Source organism: Mus pahari, chromosome 2 (genome assembly GCF_900095145.1).
Source record: "Mus pahari chromosome 2, PAHARI_EIJ_v1.1, whole genome shotgun sequence".
Lineage (NCBI taxonomy): Eukaryota > Metazoa > Chordata > Mammalia > Rodentia > Muridae > Mus > Mus pahari.
The window spans coordinates 129,214,309-129,231,742 of NC_034591.1; the positions used below are offsets into that span (position 1 = coordinate 129,214,309).

At 52.0% G+C, this 17,434-nt stretch overlaps 2 protein-coding genes across 10 annotated transcripts in view; both read left to right on the forward strand.

The window, feature by feature from the left end:
- Window positions 1–3,720, forward strand: part of Il17re (interleukin 17 receptor E) — a 12,370-nt gene extending 8,650 nt beyond the window's left edge. For 3 of the 8 annotated variants that reach the window (XM_021190988.2, XM_029535326.1, XM_029535327.1), the window contains 4 exons: window positions 1,686–1,754; window positions 2,175–2,226; window positions 2,301–2,399; window positions 2,820–3,406. In XM_021190988.2, the coding sequence (XP_021046647.1) occupies window positions 1,686–1,754; window positions 2,175–2,226; window positions 2,301–2,399; window positions 2,820–3,406 (807 nt within the window). Of the gene's footprint in view, window positions 1–1,685; window positions 1,755–2,174; window positions 2,227–2,300; window positions 2,400–2,780 lie in introns of all 8 variants that reach the window. The other 5 variants (XM_021190985.1, XM_021190987.1, XM_021190986.2 and 2 more) reach the window with 5 other exon arrangements.
- A 1,203-nt stretch (window positions 3,721–4,923) lies between these two features.
- Il17rc (interleukin 17 receptor C) lies at window positions 4,924–17,285 on the forward strand. Of its 2 annotated transcripts, XM_029535668.1 has the most exons (18): window positions 4,924–5,113; window positions 5,400–5,421; window positions 5,572–5,724; window positions 5,968–6,030; window positions 6,119–6,228; window positions 7,987–8,098; window positions 8,380–8,424; window positions 10,379–10,518; window positions 10,715–10,774; window positions 12,993–13,047; window positions 13,117–13,298; window positions 13,382–13,441; window positions 14,259–14,304; window positions 14,434–14,555; window positions 14,894–14,953; window positions 15,315–15,366; window positions 16,444–16,539; window positions 16,657–17,285. In XM_029535668.1, exons 1-18 carry the CDS (start codon window positions 5,009–5,011, stop codon window positions 17,277–17,279), a joined length of 2,106 nt encoding a protein of 701 aa, XP_029391528.1. In that variant the 5' UTR covers window positions 4,924–5,008; the 3' UTR covers window positions 17,280–17,285. The 2 variants fall into 2 exon arrangements, with proteins under 2 accessions (XP_029391528.1, XP_029391529.1); XM_029535669.1 differs by lacking the exon at window positions 8,380–8,424.
- Window positions 17,286–17,434: the final 149 nt, after the last annotated feature.

Here is a 17,434-nt window from a genome sequence, read left to right on the forward strand (position 1 = left end):
TGTGTAGGTGTGCAAATCTGTGGGTGTAAATACAGAGGCCAGAGGTCTTCTATTCATCTCTCTACCTTCTTCCTTTGAGACCAGGTCTCTCACTGAACTTGGAGCTTGCTATTTTCAGCTACGATGGCAGTCCAGTGAAGTCCCGGGATTCACCGGTCTCTGACCCCCAGTGCTGAGGTTGCATGAATATATAGCTGTGCTTGACTTCCCTGCACCCCCAGGCAGGGCTTCTCTGTGTAGCCCTGGGTGTCCTGGAACTCAGTCTGTAGACTCAGAGATCTGCCTGCCTCTGCATCCCAAGTGCTGGGATTAAAGGTGTACCACCACTACCACCAGGTTCTTAAAAAACAAAAAAACAAAAAACAAAAAACAAAAAAACACTGGATGCATAGGGTTTAAATTCAAGTGCTCATGTTTGCATAGACAATGCACCACCAAGTCATTTCCTCAGCCCCACATTGTATATTGATGCTACCCCTCACCCCAGTTGTCCTACCCCCAGGTCTCATGCCTCTCCCACACACTAGTATAGAAGTTCACTGACTCTCTAGAGACCTCTAGAAGCTGAAGGACTCACTGTACAGTACTGCACTTGTGCTGCTCCATCGTGTGGGCTAAGAATAGCTTGACTAGATGATTTTGTTCTGTATATCTGATTTTAAAACCACAATCAGATTTACTCACAAACCCACAGTGATAAGCTGGCCAAACACGCAGTGCTCTCTACATACAGTTCTCTCTCAAAGACTCCCTTGCAGCTAGACTATTGCTTTGAGCTCTGTGGGCTCCCAAACAGACAGAGGGTAGCAAACCCATATGATCTGAGTATCTACCAGCTTGAGACCGGACTCAAGCATGTAAGGGGTGCAGAGCAGAGGTAGGAAGTGCTCCTGAAGGGTGGGGTTGGCTGGTCAGTCTTGTAATTAACTTACGGAAAATGGAGTAGAGCCACAGCTTATCTGCGGACAGGCAGCAATCAGATCTCTCCGGTTCAATACACATTTCCCGGTCGCCTACTCTGCTCACTCTGCATTATGCACTAGGAGGTATAAGAAGAACATGCAGAACAGGCTTCAGCCTCCTCTTAGCCTTGTATATAAAAACATACATATATCTCAGCTTAATATATATGTGTGTATATCTATATATGTTATAATTATATATATATATAACAATTATATATCAGTTTATTAAAGTATCCATATACATATTTCCATTTGATGCTCACAGTAACCCACTAAAGATTATTGCCCCCCCTCCATCTGCAAGTAAAGAATCTGAGGCTGGGGAGGGAGGAGATATCATCCAAGTCCACAGAAAGGACACAAACCTAGAACTAGAAAAGCAATGGTCAAACCTCTGCCCAGCCTGCAGCCTCCACAGATTATTCTTCCCAGTGGACAAGATGCCTCTTCAGCTGTGTAGTGGGTGAAGAGATGCACACATGCCACAGGATACAGACAATGGCTGTGTCTCCCTCCTTCCTCACGGTGGCAGTGTGTGTGTGTGTGTGTGTGAGCTCAGCCACAGCAGCTACTATCTGAGGAAAGTCAGCGGTAGTTGGGGTGGCTGGGGAAGTTTTCTGAAGGTGTCACTGGGCCCTTTAACTAGGTGGGCTGGAGGTGGGTGAGACGCTATCAGATTTGCATGTATGGGGACAACCGTTCTACTCTTTGTCCCCACAGACCCAGGGCTCAGTCCCAGTGACTCTAGACCTCATCATTCCCTTCTTGAAGCAGGAGAATTGCATCCTGGTAAGAAATCCTATCCTTACCCCTCACAGACCCCCTAGCACAGAGTCCATTAAAGTGTTTGGTTTGCCCAAGTGTTTTAAACTGGAATTAGCCATCACTAGTTATATGCTAAAACAAACAAATAAAACACATATTTTGCCTTGCCATAAAGAGAGAGAGAGAGAGAGAGAAAGAGAGAGAAACCTGGCATTGCATGTCCACAGTGAGGTGTGGTGACAAGGCCTAGCACTCACTGGTGGCTGACTATTTCAGCTGGTCTGAGCTCTCCAGCCCAGGCCAGCTGTGGGAGCACCTGTGGTTTCACTGGCATTTGTACAAGACACAAAACTAGAGCTGCAGGAATTCCCAAGCAGGCGGGGACCCCTTCCCTGGGAGGAGAGGGTATGCTAGCTCACATGAATGGGGGCCCTGTGTCCTCAGGTGTGGAGATCTGATGTCCAGTTTGCCTGGAAGCACCTCTTGTGTCCTGATGGTGAGTTCTTGGGTGTGAGGAGGGAGGGCGCACGGGCACGGGAGAGATGGCTCTCCTTCACCTGCTTGATTCAGTCTCCCATAGACACCTCGGGCTCTTAATCCTGGCACTGCTGGCTCTCACCGCTCTACTGGGTGTACTTCTGGTCCTCCTCTACCGGCGCCTACTGCCAGGTAAAATCACCTTTGGTCGCGGAAGATTCAGATGGTCCCAGCACTTTTTGGCCCAAGAGAGGGCCAAAGCAGAGGACTTAGGCTACTCTTAGGCCCCCTAGTGGGAAGGAATGGTTAAGGCAGGGCAAAGGACTGTGGGTGCAGTTTGTCTGTGTACCACCACCACCCACCCGGCTGCAAAAGGCGGTGTTGGGGATGAGGGAGTTGTTTACTCTCCAGCCTGCTGTGCATTAAAACCTTCACAGTTTCCTTAGCAGTTTGGGGGACTGACTCCCCAGAACGAATACAGGACACATTGTGCATGCAAGACACCCTAGAATGTAGGCCAGAGGCCCCAAGGTGAGGGCTATGCTGACTCACTACCCTCCCTCACTCCCCCAGACGCCCCTTACCCTACTCAACTGTTGCTCGGGTCCCTAGGCTCCGGTCGAACAAGGCCAGTTTTACTCCTACACTCAGCGGACTCAGAGGCACAGCGACGCCTGGTGGGAGCTTTGGCCGAACTGCTGCGGACCGCGCTGGGCGGTGGACGCGACGTGATCGTGGATCTCTGGGAAGGGACACACGTAGCACGCATTGGACCAATGCCGTGGCTCTGGGCAGCGCGGGAGCGCGTGGCACGGGAGCAGGGCACGGTGCTGCTCCTGTGGAACTGTGCGGGTTCCAGCACCGCCTGCAGCGGTGACCCGCAGGCTGCGTCCCTTCGCCCCCTGCTGTGCGCTGCTCCATGCCCGCTGCTGCTCGCCTACTTCAGTCGCCTCTGCGCCAAAGGTGACATCCCCGGGCCGCTGCGTGCTCTGCCACGCTACCGCCTGCTTCGTGACCTGCCGCGCCTGCTGAGAGCGCTGGATGCTCAGCCTGCCACCCTAGCCTCCAGCTGGAGTCACCTTGGGGCTAAGCAGTGCTTGAAAAACCGTCTGGAGCTGTGTCACCTGCTGGAACTCGAGGCCGCCAAAGATGACTACCGAGGCTCAACCAATAGTCCCTGCGGTTTCAGTTGTCTGTAGCCTCAGCAGGAACTCCAGAATGAGGCCTCACACATGTACTCTTTGGGGGTGCTTCTTGTCCCCCAAACCTTAAGACTCACCCTAAGTCCCACACGTGACCAACCTCCCTCACATTTGCTCCCTCCTAGAGTCCCTGAGAGGAACTTGGGCTTTCCTGATAGGTCCTCAGCCCTTTCTGAGAAGGAGGGACGATTTTTTTTCCATTTCTTCTCAAAATTGCAAAAAAGACAACCATCTGCATGGAGTACTCCAGTTCAGGCTGGAGGGCTAGGCCAGGATTGGAAAGCAGGGCCTATGTGTCAAGGTCTTGAAAGGGGTTCTGCTCGGCAGAGTTGAGAGAAAGCCGGGTCAGCCAGGAGTCCCTCACCTTTCCCAGAGGGAGGCCCCATCCAGAGGTTTGTCTGTTTGTTTGCTTGTTTGAGACTGAACCCCACTGTGTAGCCCTTGATGGCCTGGAACGAAGAGGATCTACCTGCCTCTGTCTCAGGAGTGCTGGGATTAGAAGCCTATATCACCCAATTGGAGAGAGAGAGAGAGAGAGAGAGAGAGAGAGAGAGAGAGAGAGAGAGAGAGAGAGAGAGAGAGTGTTTTCTGTCGTTCAGAAAGACAAATAAAAGTAAATGTAGTAGACACATTAAGGAACAGTGTGCTGCTCTTGTGTGCCTGGGCTGGGCCTGTCAGGAAGCCTGCCCTAAGCTTGTTCTACAACAGCTCACCAGCCCAAGTCCTTTCATTCATACTGTGGCCTCATTCCCACAAGCATTGCTTGTGGAAGGCAAGGGGGACCCAGTGCCTCCTGGATCCTCTCTTCGCTATGATTCTTCCAAGAGCAAAGGAGGACTGGAAGCTCTCAGCTAGCCAGCATGGCCATCCCACTCCTCCAGTGCCAGCAACAGCTCGACAGAACTGGGCCCAGTGCGGGGTCTCCGGGGCCTGACTGCCCCTCCGTCTCCCCTGAACCTGAGCCAGGCAGGCAGTGGGGAGCCCACTTTCTGGTGCCCTTTGGCAGCAGTCCACTGTCTTCAGAGCTCCTGTTTCACGAGGGTCACTGTCACTGAGACCCAGGGAAGAACCTGTGCATAGTAAGAGGAGACCCAGGGGACCTTAGGATCCCAGGATCATACAGGAAGTGGAAACACCCAGCATGCCACAAGCCTGGGGTCTTTCCCATCGGATCATCAGAAACTTTGTTTTTGGTGAGATCCAGGGAAAGAGTTCCTTTACACAGTAGTGACTCCAGCTGTGCTGCCTTCCCAGGGCTCCTCCCAGCCAGGTGCCAGACAAGAAGGAGGAGGAGGAGGAGGAGAGGCCACCACCCAGGTTCAAAGCTGCTGGCTCCTAAGCCTGGAGTTGGTGGGAGGGACGGGACAGGGCGGGGCGGGAACAGCCACTGCCTGCTGGGAGCCAAATCGAAAGCACTCCAGCTGAAACTGGGCCTGGAGTCCAGGCTCACTGGAGTGGGAAAGCATGGCTGGAGAGGAATTCTAGCCCTTGCTCTCTCCCAGGGACACGGGGCTGATTGTCAGCAGGGACGAGGGGTCTGCCCCCCCTCGGGGGGGCAGGACGGGACCTCAGGCCTGGGTGCCGTCCGGCACCTGGAAGATGCCTGTGTCCTGGTTCCTGCTGTCCTTGGCACTGGGCCGAAACCCCGTGGTCGTCTCTCTGGAGAGACTGATGGAGCCTCGGGACACTGCACGCTGCTCTCTAGTGAGTCTGGGACTATGGGAGGCTGGGAAAGGCTCAGGGTTCAGTCTCTGCCTCATCACAGCCCGAGTGTGGCTCCTGTCACTGCCTCTATCAGAACTGCCCTGTCTGGTCTGTCTGGTGCTGATGGGGGAAGAGAAGATGGAAAGGGGACAAGAGTTAGTCTTGTCTTTAGGGAAGGGCTTAGGACGGGGAGCGCGGGAAGGAGATTGGCAGGGGTTAAGGGGCTGTCAAGCAAGGAAAGGCGCTCGAATTTAAGGGTGTGGATTGTCTTTTCCTTCCTTCCCAGGGCCTCTCCTGCCACCTCTGGGGTAAGTATTGCTATTTGAAAAGAATGACTTCCAGGCGAGCTGAAGGGAAGCAACTGCGGGCGCTCAGCCTGGGAGATCGAGCTCCCCCGCCCTCTGCAGGTATCGCAAACCAAACCAGCTTCAGCTCCCACCCCACCCCTTCACACCCAGATGGTGACGTGCTCTGCCTGCCTGGAAGCCTCGAGTCTGCCCCAGGCCCCGTGCTAGCGCCTACCGGCCTGCAGTCGGAGCTGGTTCTGAGGTGTCCCCAGGAGACAGATTGCACCCTCTGTGTCCGTGTGGTTGTGCACTTGGCTGTGCATGGTAAGTGAGGAAGCCCGCCCGTGGCTGAGTGCACACATGAGCCTGCCTGGGGAAGGCATGAGGATTGCAGACTCTGGGGACATCTGCAATGTCTAAGATACTGGTCCAGGTACCCCCAGGCCAGCCTGCTCTTTCCCAGTCCCCTGCCTATGCACCATGGCATCTCTGCAAGGGAATCTAAGCCTGAACCAGCCCAGAACAGATGCCCGACTTGGGCTTTGCTCTCATCTCTGCTTCTTGCAGGGCACTGGGAAGAGCCTGAAGAAGCTGGAAAGTCTGACTCAGAACTCCAGGAGTCTAGGAACGGTGAGGAGCCAGCTGGCCCGACTACTGCTTCTAGTCAGGGTCTTTCCCGTGGCCCATGGCCTGCCTAACCCCTGCTTGTTGCTCTCAGCCTCTCTCCAGGCCCAAGTGGTGCTCTCCTTCCAGGCCTACCCCATCACCCGCTGTGCCCTGCTGGAGGTCCAGGTGCCTGCTGACCTGGTGCAGCCTGGGCAGTCTGTGGTATGTGAAGGGCTCCTCCTGAGGAGAAGAGCCACCTCCGGAATCCCAGATTCCCTAAACATTGTTTCTTTAAGTCTCGGTCTGATCTGAGCAGTGAAGCCTCTTGTCTTTTCTTGTGGTGGTTTTTTCTGTCTATAAAATGAGGGTAAGGACACTCCTGACTCACGTGTGACTGGGTGAGAAATCACTAAGCAGTTCTCTGGGACAGTCTTATTTCATATTCTCACCGGCGGAACATGAGGCTTCCAGGTACTTCCATCTCTGCCAACACTTGGCATTTACAATGTAAAATTTTAGCCATTCTGCCATATATGTCACGGTTTATACCTGGAGATTTGTGTGTGCATGTGTGTGGCGGTGGTATTTATATTTCTAAATTACATTTATTTATTTATTTAGTGTGTGTGTGTGTGTGCGTGTATGTATAGTCATGTATACTAAGGGGTTCATATAGAGGGCAGAGGACAAGTTACAGAGTCAGTTTTCCCCTTTTTACCATAAGGGTCCCTGTGATTGAACTCAGGCTGCCAGGCTTGGTGACAAACACTTTACCTGCTAAGCACCTAGGCAGCCCAGTGCGTGTTTTTGTTGTTGGTTTGTGTGTGTGCGTGTGGGGGAGGGGCACGCTGGGGATGAACCACAGGTTCATATGCTAAGCAACAGTTTGCTGCCCAACTAATTGTTTTTATTAGACAGGATTTTGCTGGGTGGCCTAGGTAATCTTGCTAGGTTGTCCTGTCTCACTCTCCCGAATGCTAATACCACAGGTCTGTACCACTATATTTGGTGTTTATTATAGCTTTAATTTGTATACCCCTGGTGACTGACAGACACTTTTTACATGCTGTCTTAGTTAGGGTTTTACTGCTGTGAACAGACACCATGACCAAGGCAGGTCTTATAAGGACAACATTTAATTGGGGCTGGTTTATAGGTTCAGAGGTTCAGTCGATTATCATCAAGGCGGGAACATGGCAGCATCCAGGCAGGCGTGGTGCAGGAGGAGCTGAGAGTTCTACATCTTCATCTGAAGGCTGCTATGAGGAGACTGACTTCCAGGCAGCTAGGACGAGTTTCTTAAAGCCCACACTCACAGTGACACAGCCACTCCAATGAGGCCACACCTACTCCAACAGGGCCACACCTTCTAATAGTGCCACTCCATGGGCCGAGCATATACAAATCATCACACGTGCTTACTGACTATTTATAACTTCCTTCATGAAATGCCCTTTTGATGACAATAAAATAAGAACAAACACCTGGGAATGTAGCACAGTGGTAGAGTTCTTGGCTAACATGCTCCAGGCCTTAGGTTTGATACCCAGCAACAAACACACACACACACACACACACACACACACACTTTTTTTTTTTTAACCTGCCTAGTTTATGTCATAGAGCAGCCATGAGCACCACTGATGTGTGCCTGCGGGGGCTGCTCCACGCTTGCGCTGGGGTATCTAATCAGCTTCCCTCTGGTCAAGTGGTCTACGACAGCAGGTGTAGGCAGCAACTCTGATAGCCTGGTCAGTCCCAGGCCTGCCAGTATCTCTAGGAGATACGTGCTTTAGAACTGGGGACCTGTTCAAAAGAAAGAGACTACAGTGATAGATTTCAAGCTAGATAGTATAGATGCAGTCATTGGCTGGAAATGGGGCCAGTGGGTAGGCAGAGTAGCCTACTCACATGAGCCCAAGGTCTTGGCCTGGATTCTGAGCCCTCCACCTCCAGCCATCCAGCACCCTCTCCTCCTAGGGCTCTGCGGTGTTTGACTGTTTCCAGGCTGGTCTTGGGGCTGAGGTACAAATCTGGTCCTACACGAAGCCCAGGTACCAGAAAGAGCTCAACCTCACACAGCAGCTGCCTGGTGAGTCACCCCAAAGTCCTGCTTCCCCAGTCTGTGGTCCCTTTGGCCACTCCACATCTTTCTGGTCCCATCATTTTCAGGCAGGGTTCTGAGCTGACACCCTCCTCAGTCAATTTTGTGTGCTTCTAGCCCCTGGGATAGGTGCTCTGTGCCCTGTGTAAGCGTGGGTGGTCTTCAGGGGACAGGCAGCCCCTCTCAGCCTCTCCCCATGGTTTGCAATGTTTCCCTTTTTTTCCTTGGTCCCCATCCCCACTGGAGGTTTTTCTGTGATCTCTCCCCAGACTGCAGGGGTCTTGAAGTCCGGGACAGCATCCAGAGCTGCTGGGGTAGGGGCTAGGGACTATGGGCTGGGTGGGGGGAGGAGCAGGATCTGGAATTTACACAACTGGATGCTTGGGGTTGACATCAGCCTCAGAGATGCCAGGTTCCAAAAGTCACAGGACATGTTCTATTATTCATTCATTCATTCATTCGATCATTCCACATGAACTGCAGAATTACTTCATCTATGCCAGGTACCGGAAGTATAGTATATATATGCTCATCAATTCCAGGACCATCTAGTGGCCGAAAGCACTGTTAAGATTCTGGTGCCTTTCCTGATAGACCAGAGTGGATATACTATTAAACCTGAAACAAGGACCAAAAAAGAAAATATTTTGATGTTACTTTTGTTTTGCGTTTTCTTTTAAAGAAAATTTCTCATGCATATATAGCATATATTAAATAAGTTATAAGTACAATGATTTTTATTTATTTATTTATTATATGTAAGTACACTGTAGCTGTCTTCAGACACTCCAGAAGAGGGTGTCAGATCTTGTTACGGATGGTTACGAGCCACCATGTGGTTGCTGGGATTTGAACTCCGGACCTTCGGAAGAGCAGTCGGGTGCTCTTACCCACTGAGCTATCTCACCAGCCCCGATTTTTTTTTTTTTTTTTTTTGAGACAGGGTCTCACTGCTTAGCTCTGGCACTATAAAGACCAGGTTGGTCTTATCCTCACACAGACCCACCTACCTCCCTCTGCCTTCCAAGGGTTGAGATTGAATGGGCACCGTCGTGTCCAGCAGAGTGCTCTGGCTTTAATGTCTCGTTCCGTGAGGTGATTGTGTGGTTAGGGTTGTTTTCGCCTTGTTTTGCTATTTTGGTTTTGTCAGGCTCTTGCTATGTTGTCCATGCTGGGCTTGAACTTGCAATCTTCTTGCCTCAGCTTCCCAAGCAGCCAGGGTTGCAGGCGGGCTTTGCCACATCTGGCTCAGTTATGTTAGTGTTTAATGACTTCTACAGCTAGCACAAGGTGAAGGTATAAATTGTGCGAAAGGTTATAAGCTATTAAATAGTCCCCTTTCTTCTCTTCAACTCCATTTTCTTTTTTGGCATTCCTCTTTGGCACTGAACACCAGAGCTCTGAAAACACACACCAAGCATCTCACCTTGTCACTCAGTGGTGCTTGCCTTCCTTAGTCAACAACGATTTACTGGGTAATTACTCCATACCAGACATAGTTATAGACTAGAAGTAAATTGATAAGCAAACCTGATAGAACTTCCCATCTTTATGGAAATGTGAGTTGGGATTAGAGAAGGGTTGAGGGAAGATCTAGTAAACTCCTGGGGATATATATGGTATACTCCCCAGGAGAATATACAGTATATTAGGTGGTGATGAGTTATGGAGAAAATTCAAGAGAGGGATGGGAAGGGTGGGAGTTCCAGTAGTGAGACAGCCTCACTGTAGTGAAGGATATGAAGAAAGAGCCCTGTGTTTGAGAGACAGAGTTCCATAGGGAGAGAACAGCCTGTGCAAAGGCCCTAGGGCAGGAGCAAGGCCAAGTGTGCTTAAGGAATGTGAAGGCATCTCACGTGTTTGCAGCGAAGAGGTACTAACATATTAGGTTTGAGAGGTCTCAGAAGCTAGCCTGGTTAAGGTCGTGCAAGCTGTTGTAAAGACTAGCTTATACTGGGGGCATAAGCAGAGTCTAGGGACCGTGATTGCATTAAGGGGGTAGCAGGGTTCTACTGGCTGCAGAAGAGGAGATGTCCCCAAGATGCAAGCTGGAGCCTCTATGGGCTTGGCTCTGGGCATGTGTCTGGGGACAAAGCCCAGACTGCGATGGGGGTACAGTCTGTTCTCCAAGGGCTTCCTAGTCCAAACCCTCCCAAGGGTTTGATGGGATCTCAAATGGGGCAGTTCGTGAGTATTGCCCAGGCTTAGCTATGCAGAGCGGGTGAAGGGAGTCTGAACTTCCCCGTCTCTCTTTGCTTTTCCCACTAGTCCTGCCCTGGCTCAATGTGTCTACAAATGGTGACAACGTCCTTCTGACACTGGACGTCTCTGAGGAGCAGGACTTCGGCTTCTTACTGTACCTGAGTCTGGTCCCGGGTGCTCTCAAATCCTTGTGGTACAAAAACCTGGTGAGGCTTCTCCTCTAGGTCCATGTTTTCCCTGTGCTGATGCCCATGCTAAGGATGTAGGCAAACTGTCAAAGGGGACACACCCAGGGCAGAGGACCTTAGCAGGAGGAAGGGTCTGTCTGTCCTTGGACTTTGGGCCTCCCCACTTCCTCTTTCTTAGCTTCTCTTCACCCCCTTCTGTCTGCTCATCCCACAGACTGGGCCGCAGAACATCACTTTAAACCACACAGACCTGGTTCCCTGCCTCTGCATTCAGGTAAGAGCAGAATTCAAGTGTACATGGGAGATGGGCTAGGGAGGCACGGAGGTGGGGTGGGGGTGGCCTCCAGTCCTCTGGGCCCACTGTCCTCCATACTCTGAGGTAGAGAGCATGGCCCCTCCAGGTGGCTGTCTGTCTCACTGTTCTTGCTGTCCTACGCCTTCTGCTTGTTATGTGTCCGGAATCCTGCTCCTGGTGCTCCATCCACAGGACTGTTCCCTATGGCTCGTGGCCCACCCAGATGTCATTTCTCCCTTGTCATTTCTGCTCCTCTCTTCCCTCGTTGTGTTCCTGGGGAGGGTAGGACACATGCTATATACTTAGAGGAGCTTCATCCTTCTTGCCATGTACTAGCTGGATGACCTTGGACAAGACTCTGCTCTCTGAGCCTAGTCCTTATCTATAGTCTGGATAAACCGTACCATTACAGGGCTGTTGTAAAGACGGGTGCCACATCTAGATTTAATACGCTGGCAGCTGCCTCTCCCTCTGATTGCACATTGAATTAGTCATCCAGTCCTTATCACTTGACCTCTGGCATTAGAACCCCTCATTCTGTCTCTTCTCTCCATTTTCAGTTCCTTTTGGGCCTCTCTAATCCCTCCTTTGGGCTGTCAATAACCTCCACCTCCTCCCTCCCTTCCCAGTGCCTTCCTGTCTCCTAAGCCCTGGTCTGTGAGAGGCTTGCTATACCCCGCCCAGCTGCTTTCCAGGCCCTGCCCACCCCACCTTTCCTCAGCTGGTTCCCATCACCTCTTCCATGTATCAAATCTCCCTAGCTCACATCACCTTGTGACCAAAGCTTCTCCAGTATCCTGGCCTTTCCTTGTTCTGAATCCCCCTCGCCCCCGTCTTTCTGGCTTTTCTTCTCCACATGCCACTGCCTCTAACCTTTGGCCTCTGTCTAATTTCTTTTTGTGTATATAAGATGCTCCGTGAATACTTGGAAGTGGGTAACTGACTAACATTTACATATTTCATCCTTACTGAGCTTGTGACTTCTTTGAAGGAAAGCAAATCATATCTCTTTCAAATATAGTAACTTAGCCAGAGCCCTAGACAGCCTAGTATACAGTGGGTGCTTAGCCAGAGTCCTGGACAGAGCCTGGTATACAGTGGGTGCTTAGCCAGAGCCCTGGACAGAGCCTGGTATACAGAGGGTGCTTAGCCAGAGCCCTGGACAGAGCCTGGTATACAGTGGGTACTTAGCCAGGGCCCTAGACAGAGCCTGGTATACAGTGGTGCTCAGCCAGAGCCCTGAACAGAGAGCCTGGTATACAGTGGTTGCTTAGCCAGAGCCCTGGACAGAGCCTGGCACACAATGGGTGTGAATTGTTGACTGCACAGATGAATGAACAAATCCCCAGTGCCAAACAGTGGTGAGATGCATGGCACATGTTCAGGAACTGTCTGCTGAGATTCAGCTCTCTGTATCACCATGTCCCATGCCCACTACTCTCAAACATTTGATGAACAAATTAATATATTTTCTCATGGCATAGGTCTAAGCACATAGTAAGTACTCTAAAAAAAAATCCAGCACAGTATTTGATACATAGTAGATAGTCACAAAATGTTTCTGAAATGAATCAAAATTAATAACCTAAGACTCCCATACTACTAACACACATAGTAGGCACTCATAACACACATAGTAGGCACTCATTGACAGTTGAGTGAAAAGCCAGGTGTCATGGTGCATGCTTTTTGTTTGTTTGTTTGTTTTGTTTTTTTCAAGACAGGGTTTCTCTGTGTAGCCCTGGCTGTCCTGGAACTCACTCTGTAGAGCAGGCTGGCCTCGAACTCAGAAATCCGCCTGCCTCTGCCTCCCGAGTGCTGGGATTAAAGGCATGCACCACCACGCCCAGCTTTGGCTTTGGTGCATGCTTTTAATCCCAGCATCCAGGAGGTGAATCTCTGTGAGTTCCAACCAGACAGGGCTATATGGTGAGACTCTGTCTCAAAAACAAACAAACAAAACAAAAACAACAACTAAAAACAGCCCCCCAGAAGTTGAGAGAAGATGTGCATTTCAGTGTTTGCAGAGAGAATCCATATTCCCTTCTGCAGAACCCTGTAAGAGTAAGAAGCCTGGTGAGTGCTTATGAGACCTGCCTCAGTGAACACGTCCTGTACCCAGCAGAGGGTCTGACTCGCACTCATGATGGCTGGCCCGGTCAGGTTGACCAAGTAGGCCCTCTCTTTTCATTCCCAGGTGTGGTCGCTGGAGACAGACTCTGAGAGGATCAAATTCTGCCCCTTCCAGGAAGGTGAGCTAATCTCCTAAGGCAGGGGGTATGAGAAGGTGGATGATTAGTGACCCTGGCCCTTCACTGCAGATCCCGGTGCACACAGGAACCTCTGGCACATAGCCAGGCTGCGGGTACCGTCCCCAGGGGTATGGCAGCTGGATGCGCCTTGCTGTCTGCCGGGCAAGGTAGTGCTCTGCTGGCAGGCACCAGACCAGAGTCCCTGCCAGCCACTTGTGCCGCCCGTGCCCCAGAAGAACGCCACTGTGAATGTAAGCGAGGTCAAAGGTTGGAGAGTGGGTGTGGGACGCCAATGTCTCCCTTCAGGACCTCACTCATTCCCTGCTTTCCACAGGAGCCACAAGAGTTCCAGTCCGTGAGAGGCCACCCCAATCTCTGTATCCAGGTCAGAACGGTAAGGACAAAGCATCGGGCTGCGGGTGGAGCCCTGCCCCGGTTCTCCTCCCCAAGCTACAGTCCCCACACGTGTTCCTGGGCACTGTGCACCCAAACACACTCACCATACACAGACACATTAATAATAAAAATTAGAACATTTTAAAATTAAAAAAACAAAAGCATTCGTTCAAGATTTAACTGGGCACAGAGGCTCCTGCCTACATTGCTAGCTCTTGGAAGGCTGAGGCAGGAGGATATGTGGGCTCCCCTGAGTTTGAGGCCACCTGGTCTGAGCTATTCTGTGAGTACCAGGCCAGCCTAGGCTACAGCATGACACTGTTTCGAGACAGATATTGAGTACCGACTGTGTGCCAGTCACTTTGAGATTGAGCTGTCCGTGAACAAAGCTGGCAAATGTCCCTGTCCTCACAGAACCTATGTCTCATCAAGGAAAGCGAACAGTGTGCTTTAAGGACACATGTTAATATGCAACCCCACGCTATGGGAAGAGGCGAAGGAACGGAGGCTGTGATCCTCAGTGGGTGACTGGGTGAGGGAGAGAGGCTCCTGTTTGAGGTGTCAGATGTGGAGGAGATGTTCTAAGTGCTTAAGACAGAGCTTAAGGTTGTAAGTTCAGTTCGCACAGACATCCCCCCAAAGCTTGGTCTGAGAAATGGGTGACTCCTAATCCTGCAGCCTGAACTCAGCTCTGCCTAACTTCAGGTCCAGAGTGCAGAGCCGGCCTGATGGTCTCCCTCTTGCCTCCTTCTTGGACTTCCTGGCCCTGGCTCTTGCTTTTCCTAGCGTTCCTAACTCTGGCTCCTTCTGAGCAGGTGAGCGCCTGGGAGAAGGTTCAGCTGCAAGCATGCTTGTGGGCCGGTGAGTGGGGCAGGGCCACTGCCATGGGGGACACCTCGGAGGAGCTGGCTCCTGGGGGTAAAGGTCAGGGGATGGGAGGAAGGCAAAGCCCAAGTGGGCCTTACTAGAGTGGTCTCTCCCTCCTCCCAGACTCCTTGGGGCCCTTCAAGGATGATATGCTGTTAGTGGAGATGAAAACCGGCCTCAACAACACATCAGTCTGTGCCTTGGAACCCAGTGGCTGTACACCACTGCCCAGCGCGGCCTCCACGGTGAGGACCAAGGAGCCGTCGCCAGATGCTTCCAGCCTCATCTCAAGCACGGCCTCATATTCTTACTTCCCTTCTCAGTCGCTGTATCACACCTTACTTTACTCTGTCATTCTCTGCCAGGGCCAGTACTGCTCTCTGGAAATACAGTGTGTGTGTGTGTGTGTGTGTGTGTGTGTGTCGCATTCATGTGCAGTTGCTTGTGTACACACACACACACACATTCCTTCTCAGTGGCTTCATAAGTCTCTTAGCTCCTCTTGACAAACAGCTCTGCTCTACTGCAGCACCTTATATGCTGCCCCGGGGTGACAGCCCCTCCCCCTCCTTTGCCTTGGCAGAGAGCTGCTCGCCTGGGAGAGCAGTTGCTGCAAGACTTCCAGTCACACCAGTGTATGCAGGTGAGTTGGTGACAGAACTTGCCCTGGTGCCTGCGTGTGTCTGCTTGCTCTCTGTCGAGCCTGGGTAGGTAAAAGGTAGGCTATATCATTCCTGTCCCACAGGTGCTCATTTTGACTAGAGCCCAGTTAAACGATACACACCTTCAGTCAGTGCTAGGTTCTAGAAAGAGCTTTGGGGAAGAATCTGGCAAGGCTCCATTTGGCACAGAGGTCAGCTTGGGCACAGTTTGAGCAAAAGCAGAGGTATCCGCTGGAGCCTTGCTCTGGGCAAGGAAGTATGCATCGCTGAAGCTAGGAATTTGAATTAGCTGACCAGAAATGATTAGATGTTGAACACCAAGCCTGTGATTGTGTCTTACAGCTGTGGAATGATGACAACCTGGGATCGCTATGGGCCTGCCCCATGGACAAGTGTGAGTATGAGGGGAACTGCTCTTCTTTTGTGTGCCAGCAGCTGACTGACAGGGACCACAGTATGGAGGCAACATGTGATGCTTTGCCAGGCTCAAAAAAGTCTCAGCAGCATTCCTTTAACCAGTCAAAAACCACAGAGAGGGAGAAAGATGGCTCAGCTGGTAAAGGCATTTGCCACCAAATCTGAAAAACCTGAGTTCCCTGGGACCCACATGAATGGACTCTCTTGAGTTGTCCTCTGACCTCCACACAAGCTCTATAGCATGTGTGCCCTGTCAAGGGTGGGGTGGGGGGAGGGACAGGGATAAAAACACACTTTCAGGGATCCCAGCATCACTAAAAAGATATAACCTGCCCACCCCAACAGAAATCTAAAATGACAGAGCCAGTATGAGCTGTTGAATGTTTGCAAGTGCGATCTTATGGTAATAGTTATGGGCTCTATGGAAGCACTGAGTCGTCATAAGGGGGGTCAGTGCGGTGAACCAGCGCAGCCAGGACCTGGTCTAGGTGGGATGAAGGGCTCAGGGGAAAGGTCCTAGACACACCGGGAAGCCTGTGCTAGTTGAAAGGAGTCAAGCTGCAGTTTTAAGACTGGAGTACATTTTTGAGTTTCCAAAGCTGTCAGTGTGGTTAGAGGGTCTTGGGAAGATGGGAGGCCCAATAGGCTGTAGGATTTTATGTCCCCAGCAACACCAACTCCCTCAAGGGCTAGAATAAACCTATTTTAAACAGATCTTGGTGGCTCCCCATAGAGTGAATGGACTGAAAGCAGAAAGATGGGGGCTATTGCAATCATGCAAGGCAGCAAAATTAAGGGCCTGCAACCCTAGGCTTCAGGGGCAATATCAGCTGCCATCTGAATGCACTTGATGCTGTTGTCCATATTTACAGGCATGGAAACTGAGGCAGGTCACACAGACACGTGGAGCTTTTTCAGTGCGTGGGCTCTGACACATGTGACTTTGGGGCAGATCACTTCATGTACATAGACTCATTTTTTTCTCCTCTGGTAAGGTGGAGTGAAAGATATAAGGTTTCTAACCAGCCCATTATTTTCCCCTGTCTAATTCCAGACATCCACAGGCGCTGGGTCCTAGTGTGGCTGGCCTGCCTACTTTTGGCTGCGGCGCTTTTCTTCTTCCTCCTTCTAAAAAAGGACCGCAGGAAAGGTGAGTGCTTCTCTGGCCCGGCTTCCCAGGGACAGCCTCAAACAGTAGCGCTGGGTTCAATTGGGTGGAGGGAAGGCAGGTCCGGGCTCACCCTCACAGGTTCCACTATCCCTGTAGCGGCCCCTGGCGCCCGCACCGCCTTGCTCCTCCACTCGGCCGACGGAGCCGACTACGAGCGTTTGGTTGGCGCACTGGCATCTGCGTTGAGCCAGATGCCACTGCGCGTGGCCGTGGACTTGTGGAGTCGCCGCGAGCTGAGCGCGCACGGAGCCCTAGCCTGGTTCCACCACCAGCGGCGCCGGACCCTGCAGGAGGATGGCGTGGTAATCCTTCTCTTCTCGCCCGCGGCCGTGGCGCAGTGTCAGCAGTGGCTGCAGCTTCAGACGGTGGAGCCCGGGCCGCATGATGCCCTCGCCGCCTGGCTCAGTTGCGTGCTACCCGATTTCCTGCAAGGCCGGGCGACCGGCCGCTACGTCGGGGTCTACTTCGACGGGCTGCTGCACCCAGGCTCTGTGCCCGCCCCGTTCCGCGTCGCCCCGCTCTTCTCCCTGCCCTCGCAGCTGCCGGCCTTCCTGGATGCACTGCAGGGAGGCTGCTCCCCGTCCCCGGGGCGACCGGCGGACCGGGTGGAACGAGTGGCCCAGGCGCTGCGATCCGCCCTGGACAGCTGTACTTCTCGCTCGGAAGCCTCAGGCTGCTGCGAGGAATGGGAACTGGGACCCTGCCCTGCACTTGAATAAAGGCCGATGCAGTATTCCTAACCGAGTAGCCCGCGTGAATCTGTTCCGAGAATCCGCTAGCACAGCCTAATTTAACCCCGCTGCCCTTTAAAGCCGGAACAGGTGCAGCCCGGAGCCGCTTCTGGTTGGCTAGTGCCGGGTGACGCCATGGCACA

Excerpts from the sequence above, each read along its gene's own strand:
- Il17rc (XM_029535668.1), top strand. The coding sequence starts at position 5,009 with ATGCCTGTGTCCTGGTTCCTGCTGTCCTTGGCACTGGGCCGAAACCCC. Across the intron at positions 13,442-14,258 it reads TCTGTATCCAGGTCAGAACG|GTGAGCGCCTGGGAGAAGGT; the intron begins GTAAGGACAAAG and ends CCTTCTGAGCAG. Across the intron at positions 15,367-16,443 it reads GGCCTGCCCCATGGACAAGT|ACATCCACAGGCGCTGGGTC; the intron begins GTGAGTATGAGG and ends GTCTAATTCCAG.